The 9930-nt window shown below is 62.1% G+C and overlaps 4 protein-coding genes and 1 long non-coding RNA gene across 9 annotated transcripts in view; 2 read left to right on the forward strand and 3 right to left on the reverse strand.

Annotated features, from left to right (window-relative positions):
* CALR (calreticulin) overlaps positions 1–208 on the reverse strand; it is a 2881-nt gene extending 2673 nt beyond the window's left edge. The window contains exon 1 of the mRNA XM_021382968.1: positions 26–208. Within this exon, the coding sequence (XP_021238643.1) occupies positions 26–122 (97 nt within the window). The 5' untranslated portion in view covers positions 123–208. The remainder of the gene's footprint in view (positions 1–25) is intronic.
* A 295-nt stretch (positions 209–503) lies between these two features.
* Positions 504–3969, forward strand: FARSA (phenylalanyl-tRNA synthetase alpha subunit). 4 transcript variants are annotated; one of them, XM_021382959.1, is made up of 14 exons: positions 504–1285; positions 1479–1538; positions 1593–1616; positions 1706–1723; positions 1861–2006; positions 2086–2178; positions 2249–2377; positions 2451–2566; positions 2675–2759; positions 2853–2952; positions 3045–3213; positions 3283–3360; positions 3620–3734; positions 3817–3969. In XM_021382959.1, exons 1-14 carry the CDS (start codon positions 833–835, stop codon positions 3920–3922), a joined length of 1692 nt encoding a protein of 563 aa, XP_021238634.1. In that variant the 5' UTR covers positions 504–832; the 3' UTR covers positions 3923–3969. The 4 variants fall into 4 exon arrangements, with proteins under 4 accessions (XP_021238634.1, XP_021238632.1, XP_021238633.1 ...); XM_021382957.1 differs by having other exon boundaries at positions 505–1285; positions 1706–1804; positions 1888–2006; XM_021382958.1 differs by having other exon boundaries at positions 505–1285; positions 1479–1616.
* Positions 3970–4023: 54 nt separating this feature from the next.
* Positions 4024–4524, reverse strand: LOC110391191. Of its 2 annotated transcripts, none has more exons than XR_002434006.1 (3): positions 4467–4524; positions 4214–4312; positions 4024–4114 (listed from the first exon to the last, which is right to left on the reverse strand). It is a non-coding gene; the product is annotated as an uncharacterized LOC110391191 (long non-coding RNA). The 2 variants fall into 2 exon arrangements; XR_002434007.1 differs by having other exon boundaries at positions 4487–4516.
* SYCE2 (synaptonemal complex central element protein 2) lies at positions 4107–7566 on the forward strand. The gene is made up of 3 exons (XM_021382980.1): positions 4107–5382; positions 6509–6692; positions 7354–7566. The coding sequence occupies exons 1-3, from the start codon at positions 5255–5257 to the stop codon at positions 7546–7548; spliced, it is 507 nt and encodes a 168-aa protein (XP_021238655.1). The 5' UTR covers positions 4107–5254; the 3' UTR covers positions 7549–7566.
* A 161-nt stretch (positions 7567–7727) lies between these two features.
* The window catches only part of GCDH (glutaryl-CoA dehydrogenase), a 3266-nt gene continuing 1063 nt past the window's right edge, over positions 7728–9930 (reverse strand). Inside the window, exons 4-11 of the mRNA XM_021382967.1 lie at positions 9830–9892; positions 9350–9520; positions 9145–9274; positions 8855–9074; positions 8683–8786; positions 8477–8602; positions 8249–8409; positions 7728–8181 (exon numbers count right to left, since the gene is read on the reverse strand). Coding sequence (XP_021238642.1) covers positions 8090–8181; positions 8249–8409; positions 8477–8602; positions 8683–8786; positions 8855–9074; positions 9145–9274; positions 9350–9520; positions 9830–9892 — 1067 coding nt within the window. The 3' untranslated portion in view covers positions 7728–8089. The remainder of the gene's footprint in view (positions 8182–8248; positions 8410–8476; positions 8603–8682; positions 8787–8854; positions 9075–9144; positions 9275–9349; positions 9521–9829; positions 9893–9930) is intronic.

Consider the following 9930-nt stretch of genomic DNA (forward strand, 5'->3'; position numbering starts at 1 on the left):
CCCCCATCTCCCCCACCTCCCTCACCTCCATCCGAGAACTCCTCCCGGAAGAACTGGGCGGGCCCGGCCGTCGTCACCGTCAGGAGGGCACCGAGCAGGATCGGGAGGCAGAGGCGGCTCATGGCGGCGGTCCCACAGCCCAGGTGCGCTCACACACTCCCTCCCAGCCCGGCGGCGCCCGGCACTGCGGAGGGGGCGGCGGCAGCACCCCCGTTTTATCCGCTCGCAGCCCTTCGTCCCGCCCTCTTCGCCATCCCATTGGCCCAACCCCGTGCTGCGCCCGCTCCCATTGGCCGCCCGCCCGCTGGCCGGCGGCGGCGGCGCCCCCGAACGTTTGCGTCCCAGATGGCCGCTTCCTATTGGCTGAACGGGGCGGCCAATCAGGAGCGACCACGCGTTCGGAGGGAGACGCCCCCCCCCCCACCTCTCGCGCGCGCCCTCTGCGCGGGGCAACAGCGCGATCACGTGAGGCCGCGCGCGCGCGCGCGCGCGGCTGGGGCGTCACGGGAGGGGTCTGGCGCCCGATGAGGACACTGCGGTGAGGGCTGGGGACTGCAGGGAGCGGGTCCGCGCGGCATCCGCACGCGTGGGTACCCGATATGGATCAGTGATGTAATGTTAGTGTCATACAATCCGATGATGTCATAGCACCTGGTGACGTCGTATGGGCCAGTGATGTCAGATACCCCCATTATGTCATGTTGCATGCTGAACCATGGGCTATGTTAACGAAGGGGTGCTAAGAAGCTCTAGCGATCCCCTCAACGTGTTGGGGGGGGCACTGCCACGGTAACGTGACAGCCCGAAACTGTCATGACAACGTGCAGCTGTAATGGGGGTGCTGTCATGGCAGGAGGCCCAGGGATCCCTAACTGCAAAGGGAGAACGGGAACCTCGGAGGATCGTGGGCCTCGGGATAATGAGCTCCGAGATAAAAGCCCCGCGCCCCATGACGTCACTCATCGGCCTCATTACGTCACAGTCCCCTCGTATCGCCCTGCGGCCCCATTCTCTCCGCCGCCCCGAGCGCGGCTCCTCTCGCCGCACTCAAGATGGCGCCGCCCATAGCAGCAGCTCTGCAGAGAAGGAGCACTTCCGGGTAACCGCGGTAGCATTTCCGGCCGTCGCGATGTCGCCCAGCGTGGCCGAGCTGCTCCTCCAGCGCCTGGAGCGGACGCCGCCGGGCCCCGAGGGCGGCTTGTGCAGCCTGGAGGCGGCCACCGCGCTCGGCCTCGACCATCAGACGCTCGTGGGAGCCGTCAAGAGCCTACAGGCGCTCGGGAAGGTGCGGGGCCCGCAGGGGAGGACGGGGAGTGTGGTCAGCGCGAGCCCTCGTGCTGATGCCGGTGCACGGTCCTAATGTAGTATCCCGGCGCCTGATCGCTGCACGCGATCCCTGTCCCGATCTTGGTGCTGTGATGCTGGTGCTACGATTTCCGTGCACGACCCGGGTACCTGATCCCAGTGCCACCTCGCAGGTGATCGAGGCAGAAACGCGGGCAACCACACGCTGGGAGCTGAGTGCCGAGGGCGCCGAAGTGCTGCGGGACGGCAGCCCCGAGGTGCGGCTCTTCCACAGTGTCCCCACCGAGGGGCTGCTCCAGAGTGACGCCATGGTTAGCAATGGGATGGGGGGGGCTTTGGGAGGAGATGAGGGGCACCGGGGATCTCACACAGCACTCACCGCTGTCCCCTCACCCCACAGAAGCTGCCCGGCGCCCAGGTGGGCTTCAGCAAGGCCATGGCCAACAAGTGGCTGCGCCTCAACAAGGGGGCACCCGGCGGCCCCCGTATTTTCCGTGCCGTGAGTGCCGCCCCCGACTATGGGCTCTATCCCCCTCCCACCCCACCCGGCGGTAGGCTCTGACTCACCGGGCGGTGCGGCAGGTGGACGCAGTGCAGGACACGGTGCAGAACAGCCTGCGGCAGGTCCAGGAAGGCAATGGCAACAGTCTGTCTGAGCGCGAGCGCACTGATCTGAAGAAAAGGAAACTGCTGCTAGAAGTGTGCGTGGGGACAGGGGCAGAACAGGGTGGGAGGGGGGTAGTGATCAGGGACACCCCTTGACCCCTGCATCCTCTCCAGCACTCTCAAGTCCTACTGGATCCGCAAGGGCAGCGCCTTCAGCACAGCCGTGGTGCGACAGGAGACTGACCTGACACCGGAGATGATTGCCACGTGAGTCTGGGGGGACCCAGAGGCCTCTCCATGACCCCCAATTCCCTTGTGACCCTCCCCATCCCTGCAGGGGCTCCTGGCGGAAGCTCCCCTTCAAGGCCTACAACTTCTCAGCACTGGGGCTGCCGCCCACCTGCGGCCACCTGCACCCCCTGCTCAAGGTGCGCTCACAGCTCCGCCAAATCTTCCTGGAGATGGGGTGAGTGGGGGGAGAAATTCTCAGGGAGGGGAGACACACAGTGGTTCCCCCCAGTGATGCCCCAGACCCCCAGGTTCACGGAGATGCCTACAGACAACTTTGTGGAGAGCTCTTTCTGGAACTTCGATGCCCTCTTCCAACCCCAGCAGCACCCAGCCCGAGACCAGCACGACACCTTCTTCCTGCAGGGTCAGTGCAGAGGCGCGCGCACACACACACACACACACACACACACACACACACACACACACACTCAAATCCCCACTGACCCCGTAACGGATACATGTCCTCCTCCAGACCCTGCTGAAGCCCCTGAGCTGCCCACCAGCTACATGGCCAGGGTGAAGAAGGTTCACTCTCAGGGAGGCTATGGTTCACAGGGGTGAGCACCTGGGGATGGGGTGGGGGTTTAAGGTCTTGTGCCTCCCTAGCTGGTTTGGGGCCCCCTGGGCTGATCTGAGCACCCTCCCCCCAGGTACAAGTACGAGTGGAAGGTGGAGGAAGCACGGAAGAACCTGCTGCGCACACACACCACATCTGCCAGCGCCCGTGCGCTGTACCACCTGGCTCACCAGGTGAAGCAAGGACAGGGGAGCCCAGGGGGGCCTGCTTGACACCACCTCCCCCTCCGATTTCTCACCTCATTCCCTGACATCCCCTATTCCAGGGTAAGTTCACCCCTGTGAAATACTTCTCCATCGACCGGGTCTTCCGCAATGAGAGCCTGGACGCCACGCACCTCGCCGAGTTCCACCAGGTGGAGGGGGTAGTGGCTGACCGCGGGCTCACTCTGGGCCACCTGATGGGCATCCTCCATCAGTTCTTCACCAAGCTAGGTACGGGGAGAGCACAGGGGCAGCTGGACAGAGGGCTGGAGCTCTCCCTCACTATTATCTTCCCCTCAGGCATCAGCAAGCTGCGTTTCAAGCCAGCCTATAACCCCTATACGGAACCCAGCATGGAGGTCTTCAGCTACCACGAGGGTGCGCGGACCCTGGGTTCTGCTTGACCCCTGAAAGGGGTGGGGGAGCTCTGGGGTGCATTTTTGGGTGCAGGGTGCTTGGCCTCTCTCTCCTGTGAGGCTGGGGGCAATGGGACACCCCTGGGGAGTGGGGCCTGGCCTGTGACTTTCTGCAAAGTACGCAGAGGTGGGGACAGTAGACAACTCTGGGGTGCCCCAGGGGTGGGGGTCCCCATCTCACCCCTCTGCGGGGTGGGGGCCCCACCCTTCTTACTGTGTAGGGCTGAAGAAGTGGGTGGAGGTGGGGAACTCAGGCGTTTTCCGCCCTGAGCTGCTGCTGCCCATGGGGCTGCCAGAGAGTGTCTCCGTCATCGCCTGGGGGCTCTCACTGGAGCGGTGAGTCAAGAGGGAGCAGAAGGGAGCCCCAACACTGGGGCATGCCATTCTGAACCCACATCCCACCCCAATCCTGCTCCAGCCCTACCATGATCAAGTACGGCATCAACAACATCCGGGAGCTGGTGGGGCACCGCGTCAACCTGCAGATGATCTATGACAGCCCCCTGTGCCGCCTCGACGCCTGAGTCCTTATGGAGCACTGTAGTCTCACCCAATAAACTTCCTTTGTGCAGCTGGATGCCTCTGCATTTGCTGGGGGGCAGCAACCACACATGGGACGGTTGCTGAAGGAAGGCTTTATTGTGGCATAAAGTTTAGGAGTTGAATTTGGGAGGAAAGACCCCCATTGCCTCTGCAGAGTTTTGGAATACCTGCACCTGAAGTATGGGTGAGGTTGGAGATGGGCTGAAGGCCACTGAGCGGATCAGGAATGAGGGCTCTGTATTAGCAGGCTGCATTCCCACTCTGGGGCTTACCAGGTCGGTGCTAGATGTTGGCATCACAGCAGTACTCAAAGAGGGACGGCACACTGGATCTGCCCCTGCTTTCTGCTAGGTCTCAGTGGCAGCACAGCCCTGCAAAACGACACCAGCAGCACCCCAGACGCCTCCCGAGCCCTGGGGTGAGGCTCTTAGCCCTGCCCATACCTCCCCGTCCTCCTCACCCCTTCAGCTGACCCACGTTCGTCCTCCTCCTCCTCCTCCTCCCAACCCAACCCACGCTCCCTACCCTGCAGCCTTCGGCCCCACCTGCCGGCCGCCATCTTGGCCTCTCCGTTTCTTCACAGCCCAGCCCTTCCCGCCTTTTCTTTTTCTGTCACCCATTGGCTAGCCGGTGGCAAAGGCGGGCGATGATTGGCCTGCGCTGGTGCCCGTCACTTGCCGCCCATCGCCGCCCCGCCCACCGTGCTCACCTCAGCGAGGCCGCGGGGGAAATGGCGGTGGTGTGGGGTGAGGTGCTGCGGATTCACGCGGCCTCCCGTGGGCTGGCGTTGCTCCGTCCCCAGATGTGTCCACACAGCTCCCACGCCCCTTGGCCTGTGGCAGGGCCCTGCCCTGAGGGATATGCCCACTCGTGGGTCTGTCAGCCACAGTAGTCATGTTTGTGGGGTGGGAGTGTATGACAATGTGCAGAAAACACCAGAATACTGGCTAAAACCCACCAGAAGTTGGCCAAAATACCTGAGTATTTGTCCCCAAATGCCTCCCTCTCCTCATTTAATGCATTTATCCTTTGTTTCCAAAGGGAACTTTGGGTGTCCTCTGCCTCAAGGTAATCTGGGTAATCTGTGGGGTGTTGGGCTCCTCCCTCCAAAAAACTGTCATTTTTGTAGAGGGTTCCCTGAGGTTTTGCTGTCCCACAGCTCAGTTCTCATCAATAACCCATAATATGAAGGCTAACTGGATGTTTTCCCTAATGAATTTCCTGCAGGCTGCTGAGGAGCTCAGCTGTGGGGCCACGCTTTGGACGGAGGTGAGAGCAGCCCTGCAGTGGGCCAACACCCCCAGGGCTGTGTGATGTCTTCCCATCACCCCAACGTCACCATGGCACACCAGGAGCATGAGGGGGAGCCAGAGGAGACACAAAATGACGATGCCTGCTGCCCTGGGCCAGGCAAGGAAAAGGCCCATGAAGAGAGCTCACGGTAGGAGCCCTTCACTAGGTAGAAAACTGGTTGGATGGCTGGGCCCAGAGTGGTGGTGAATGGGGTTAAATCCAGCTGGTGACCATTCCTGTTTAATAACTTTATCAACCATCTGGACGAGGGGATTGAGTGTGCCCTCGGTAAGTTTGCAGGGGACAGACACCAAGCTGAGAAGAAGTGCTGATCTGCCTGAGGGTAGGACAGCCCTACAGAGGGATCTGGATGGGCTGGATCGATGAGCTGAGGCCAAATTTATGAGCTTCAACAAGACAAAGTACCGGGTCCTGCCCTTTGGTCACAACACCACCAGTGCTGCAGGCTTAGGGCAGAAAGCTGCACGGTGCAAAAGGATCTGGGTCTGAACGTGAGACAGCAGCATGCCCAGGTTGCCAAGAAGGCCAATGGCATCCTGGCTTGTATCAGGAATAGCATGGCCAGCAGGAGCAGGGAGGTGATCATCCCTCTGTACTCGGCACTGGTGAGGTCACATCTCGAGTACTGTATCCAGTTTTGGGCCCGTCATTGCAAGAAAGACACTGAGGTGCTGGAGCGTACTCAGAGAGGGGAAATGGGGCTGTGAAGGGTCTGGAGCACAAGTCTTTCAACTGTAATGATTCAATGATTCTAAGCTTTCAACCCACTGCTGTCTCCTGGTTTTAACCTAAATCAGGGAAAAAAAGAGGAAAAAATACTGCACGTCAGGAATGACAGCCCTTCAGGCAGACTGGCAAGGGCAGGCTGTGCTTGGTGACACAACACCGGGACCAGATCTCGTTACTCACCAGCCACCACGTCCATTAGTGCACTTCCCCCTTTCATAATGTAATTTCCCAGTTAACGTATCTAACTAGGCACTGACTGTGGGACTCAGTAGGTCGCAGTGTGGGCAAACGCATCAAAGGGGGAAATGATTTGGGGATGGGCTGCACACTGTCAGGGCAGTTTGGGCAAATTGCGAATGCGTGTCCTCAAGCTCCACACATCTTTACCTCCCCCAATGGCCCTGATGGGCAGCCACGTGCTGGGACCTGAGCCCAGCTTAGGGCTTTGAGTTTATCAACGGGTCCGTCCGCCTTGCCCATCCCCTGTGCATGGCGGTGGCTGCGACACAGGGTCCTGTGTTTAGGCCGAGGATGGAGCCACCGGGTGCAGCGGTGCTGGATGGACAGGCGTCCCGCTACTTCGCCGCCCTGGACTCCAGTGTGGGGGACCTGCGGCAGCGGGCGCAGCGCCTCATAGACAGGCTGAACGACAGCCGCAAGGAGGACCACACCGTGATGAGTGGCTTCCGCGACAGCCTGCAGCTGAAGGTGCAGGGTGCGCTGGAGGGGAGGGGGCATATGAGGGCCGCGCAGCCGCCCAGTGTCTGTTTGATGCGTTTAATCGCATTATTCCAGCCGAATTAGCCATGGTGCTGGGGGGCGGTGAGAGGAGGTGCTGCGGGGAAGCAGCAGCCCGCGGGGCACCGGCGCCAGCTGCAGAGCCTGGTGTGCATTTACACCGGCTGCGGCAGCAGGGGGCCCCCAGCCCCTCCGGGGTGGCTGCAGCTGCCTCCAGCTCTGCTTCAGGGAGCAGAGGGGATGCCAATGGCCCTCCTGTCCCCACGCTGCTGCTGCCCGTACTCGCTTGGCCACGTGCCGTGCTGGACTTTGCTCCTGCCGGCATCCCTGCAGCCAGAGGACAGCGCCAGCAGATGGGGGGGGGGCTTCCGAATGTCTGTGCCCCCCCTGTGCACAGATGGCGGCTAGGCCAGGGCAGCTGCGGCTGTGAGGACTCTGCACTCGGTGGCACTGTGGCTGGCGCTCCAGCAACCACGGGCGCAGCTGGCAGCAGCGCCAGCCAAGCTGGGCTGGGAGCTGCGCCAGCGCTGGGCTGCAGCTGCCACCCCCCCTGGGGACAGCACCGGCTGTGCCCATGGTGCTGCTAGCCCTCCTGTTCCCAACAGCCTGCTTATTTTCCCCTTTCCCAAAGGTGTCCAACCTGGCTGAGCAGCTGGAGGAGAGGCTCTTCCAGCTCTACAGTCTCCACAATGAGCTGATCCAGGAGCGGCTGCAGGAGCTGGCAGAGGTGATGGAGCGCGTCCGGCAAGCCGAGGACGAGCTGCAGCAGGTCTGCCACACTGTGGAGGCAGCCTACAGGGACCTGTGCCTGCAGCCCGAAACGTGAGCATAGCCCCTGAGCCCATGGAGAGCCCTCAAACCTCACAGGGAGCGCCCAGACCCCTTCACGGGGAGCGCCTGGCTGCAGCCCTCCCTGCCAGCCTGCACTACCAATACTCTGGGCTAGGTGTTCCCCCCTGAACAGAGAAATGGGGATCTCAGCCAAAAATTGCCTTTTCTGCAGACTGTTGGTGTTCGTTTTTTAACACGATTAGAATAAAAGAGCAAAAACCACAGAATGGCCAAATTTGTGGGCTCTGGCATGAACAGCAGATGCCCGGGCTGGGCCCTGTCCCGGTGATGCAGCCCCCGAGCCTGGCCCTGATGAACAGGCTGGTGTGGCATTTCCACCCTTTATTGGTGTGCACGGTGAAGGCACTGCGGCGCTGCCCCTGGGCAGAACCAGGCTGCCATGTCCAGCTGGTGGCACCGTGTCCATTCAGTGACACCGTGTCCTGTCAGTGTGACACTGTCCCCTTCTGCGCAGCCGAAGTCCATAAGCACAGCACCGGCCGTGCCAAAAGCCATCAGTGCCACACATCCCAGCCCTACCCGCGCTGCTCCGTCTGCTTGCCAGCTGTGAACGCCTGGATCCCAGTGATGGCCCGGCCCAGGATCAGCGCGTGGATGTCGTGGGTGCCTGTGGTAGTGGGATCGGCTGTCAGCAGGCCGCCGTGGGGGTGCCCAGCCCACAGCCTCAGGGGTACCTTCATAGGTGTTGACGGCCTCCAGGTTCATCAGGTGCCGGATGACATGGTACTCATCGCACACCCCATTCCCCCCCAGCATGTCGCGTGCCTGCCGGGCGATCTCCAGCGCCTTGCCACACGAGTTGCGCTTCAGCATTGACACCATCTCAGGGGCGGCCCTGAGGGGATGCAGATGCTCAGCTCTGCCCCGGGCAGCCCCCCGGGTCACCTCAGAACGGCACCCACTTGCCCTCATCCTTGAGGCGGCCAAGCCGCAGGCAGGCATGCAGCCCCAGCGCAATCTCCGTCACCATGTCCGCCAGCTTCTTCTGCACCAGCTGGTTACGGGCCAAGGGCACCCCAAACTGCTTCCTGCGGCAGATGGGGAGCATGAGGAGCTGGGGGGCAGCACAGGGGGCTCAGTTGTGCCCCCACTCCCCACAGCGCATTACCTGTCGAGGGTGTACTGCCGAGCCATCTCCAGGCACGCTTCAGCAGCACCGAGCGCACCCCATGCGATGCCATAGCGGGCGTGGGTCAAGCAGCTAAAGGGACCCTGGGGGACGGCCATCAGTGGGGGTCCCGTAGCTGGGTTTCCCCCCCACGCTCCCACAAGCCCCTTACCCCCAACCCCTTGGCGTTGGGCAGCACATTCTCCTCAGGCACTTCCACGTCGTCCATCATGATCATGCCGGTGGTGGAGGCACGTAGTGAGAACTTGCCCTCGATTTTGGGGGTGCTGAGCCCTGCCATGCCACGCTCCAGCAGGAAACCCCGAATCTGCCGGTCCTCCTCACACACCGCCCACACCACACACAGCTCGGCCACCGGTGCGTTAGTGATCCTGGGGGTGTGGGGGGTCAGCGGGGCCCAGGGTGGGGTTCTCCCCCCAGGATGGCTTTGGGGGTTCTCACCAGCTCTTGGTGCCCCGCAGGCGGTAGCTCTTGGTGGCTTTGTCGTAGCGTGCTCGTGTCTCCATGCTCCCAGGGTCGCTCCCGTGGTTGGGCTCTGTCAGCCCGAAGCAGCCCAGCATCTCCCCCCGCGCTGCACAGAGGGGTCAGGGATGGCCCACACCCCTCCAACCCTGCAACACCACCAGTTCACCCCATCCCTGCTCACCCAGTGCGGGCAGGAAGCGTTCTCGCTGGGCGGGGGTCCCGTAGGCCAGGATGGGGTGCATGACGAGGGACGACTGCACACTCAGCACCGAGCGGTAGCTGCTGTCCACACGCTCCAGTTCCCGCGTCACCAGCCCGTAGCCCACCGAGGTGGTCCCCGCGCAGCCATACCCTGCGGACCACCACACCACTGTGCCCCACTGCTCCCCTCTGAGGGGCCCCACCGCTTCCCTGACCCACCTCTGGTGGACCACACCCCCCAGAACTCATTTCCACGGGACCACCCCTGCCCCTCCCACGCACTCCCAGAAGCTGCAAAACCACCCTGGACCCCCCCATGAGCTCCTGGAACTCCTCGTCCCCCTGCTCCTTTGCTCTTTCAAGGGACCTTCCCCACCCAGAGACCCCACAACCATCCCTAAAGTTTTCCTTACCCCCCCTCTCCCCCAAGCCCCTTTAACACCCCATAGCTCCCCCTCACCTTGTATGGTGGGACCCAGCAACCCCAGAGCTCCCATCTCATTCACGATCTCCCGGTCAAAGACTTTTGGGGTGGGAGTACAGAAAGATGTGAGGCTGGCA

This window comes from Numida meleagris, unplaced genomic scaffold (genome assembly GCF_002078875.1).
Source record: "Numida meleagris isolate 19003 breed g44 Domestic line unplaced genomic scaffold, NumMel1.0 unplaced_Scaffold322, whole genome shotgun sequence".
In the NCBI taxonomy this organism is placed as follows: domain Eukaryota; kingdom Metazoa; phylum Chordata; class Aves; order Galliformes; family Numididae; genus Numida; species Numida meleagris.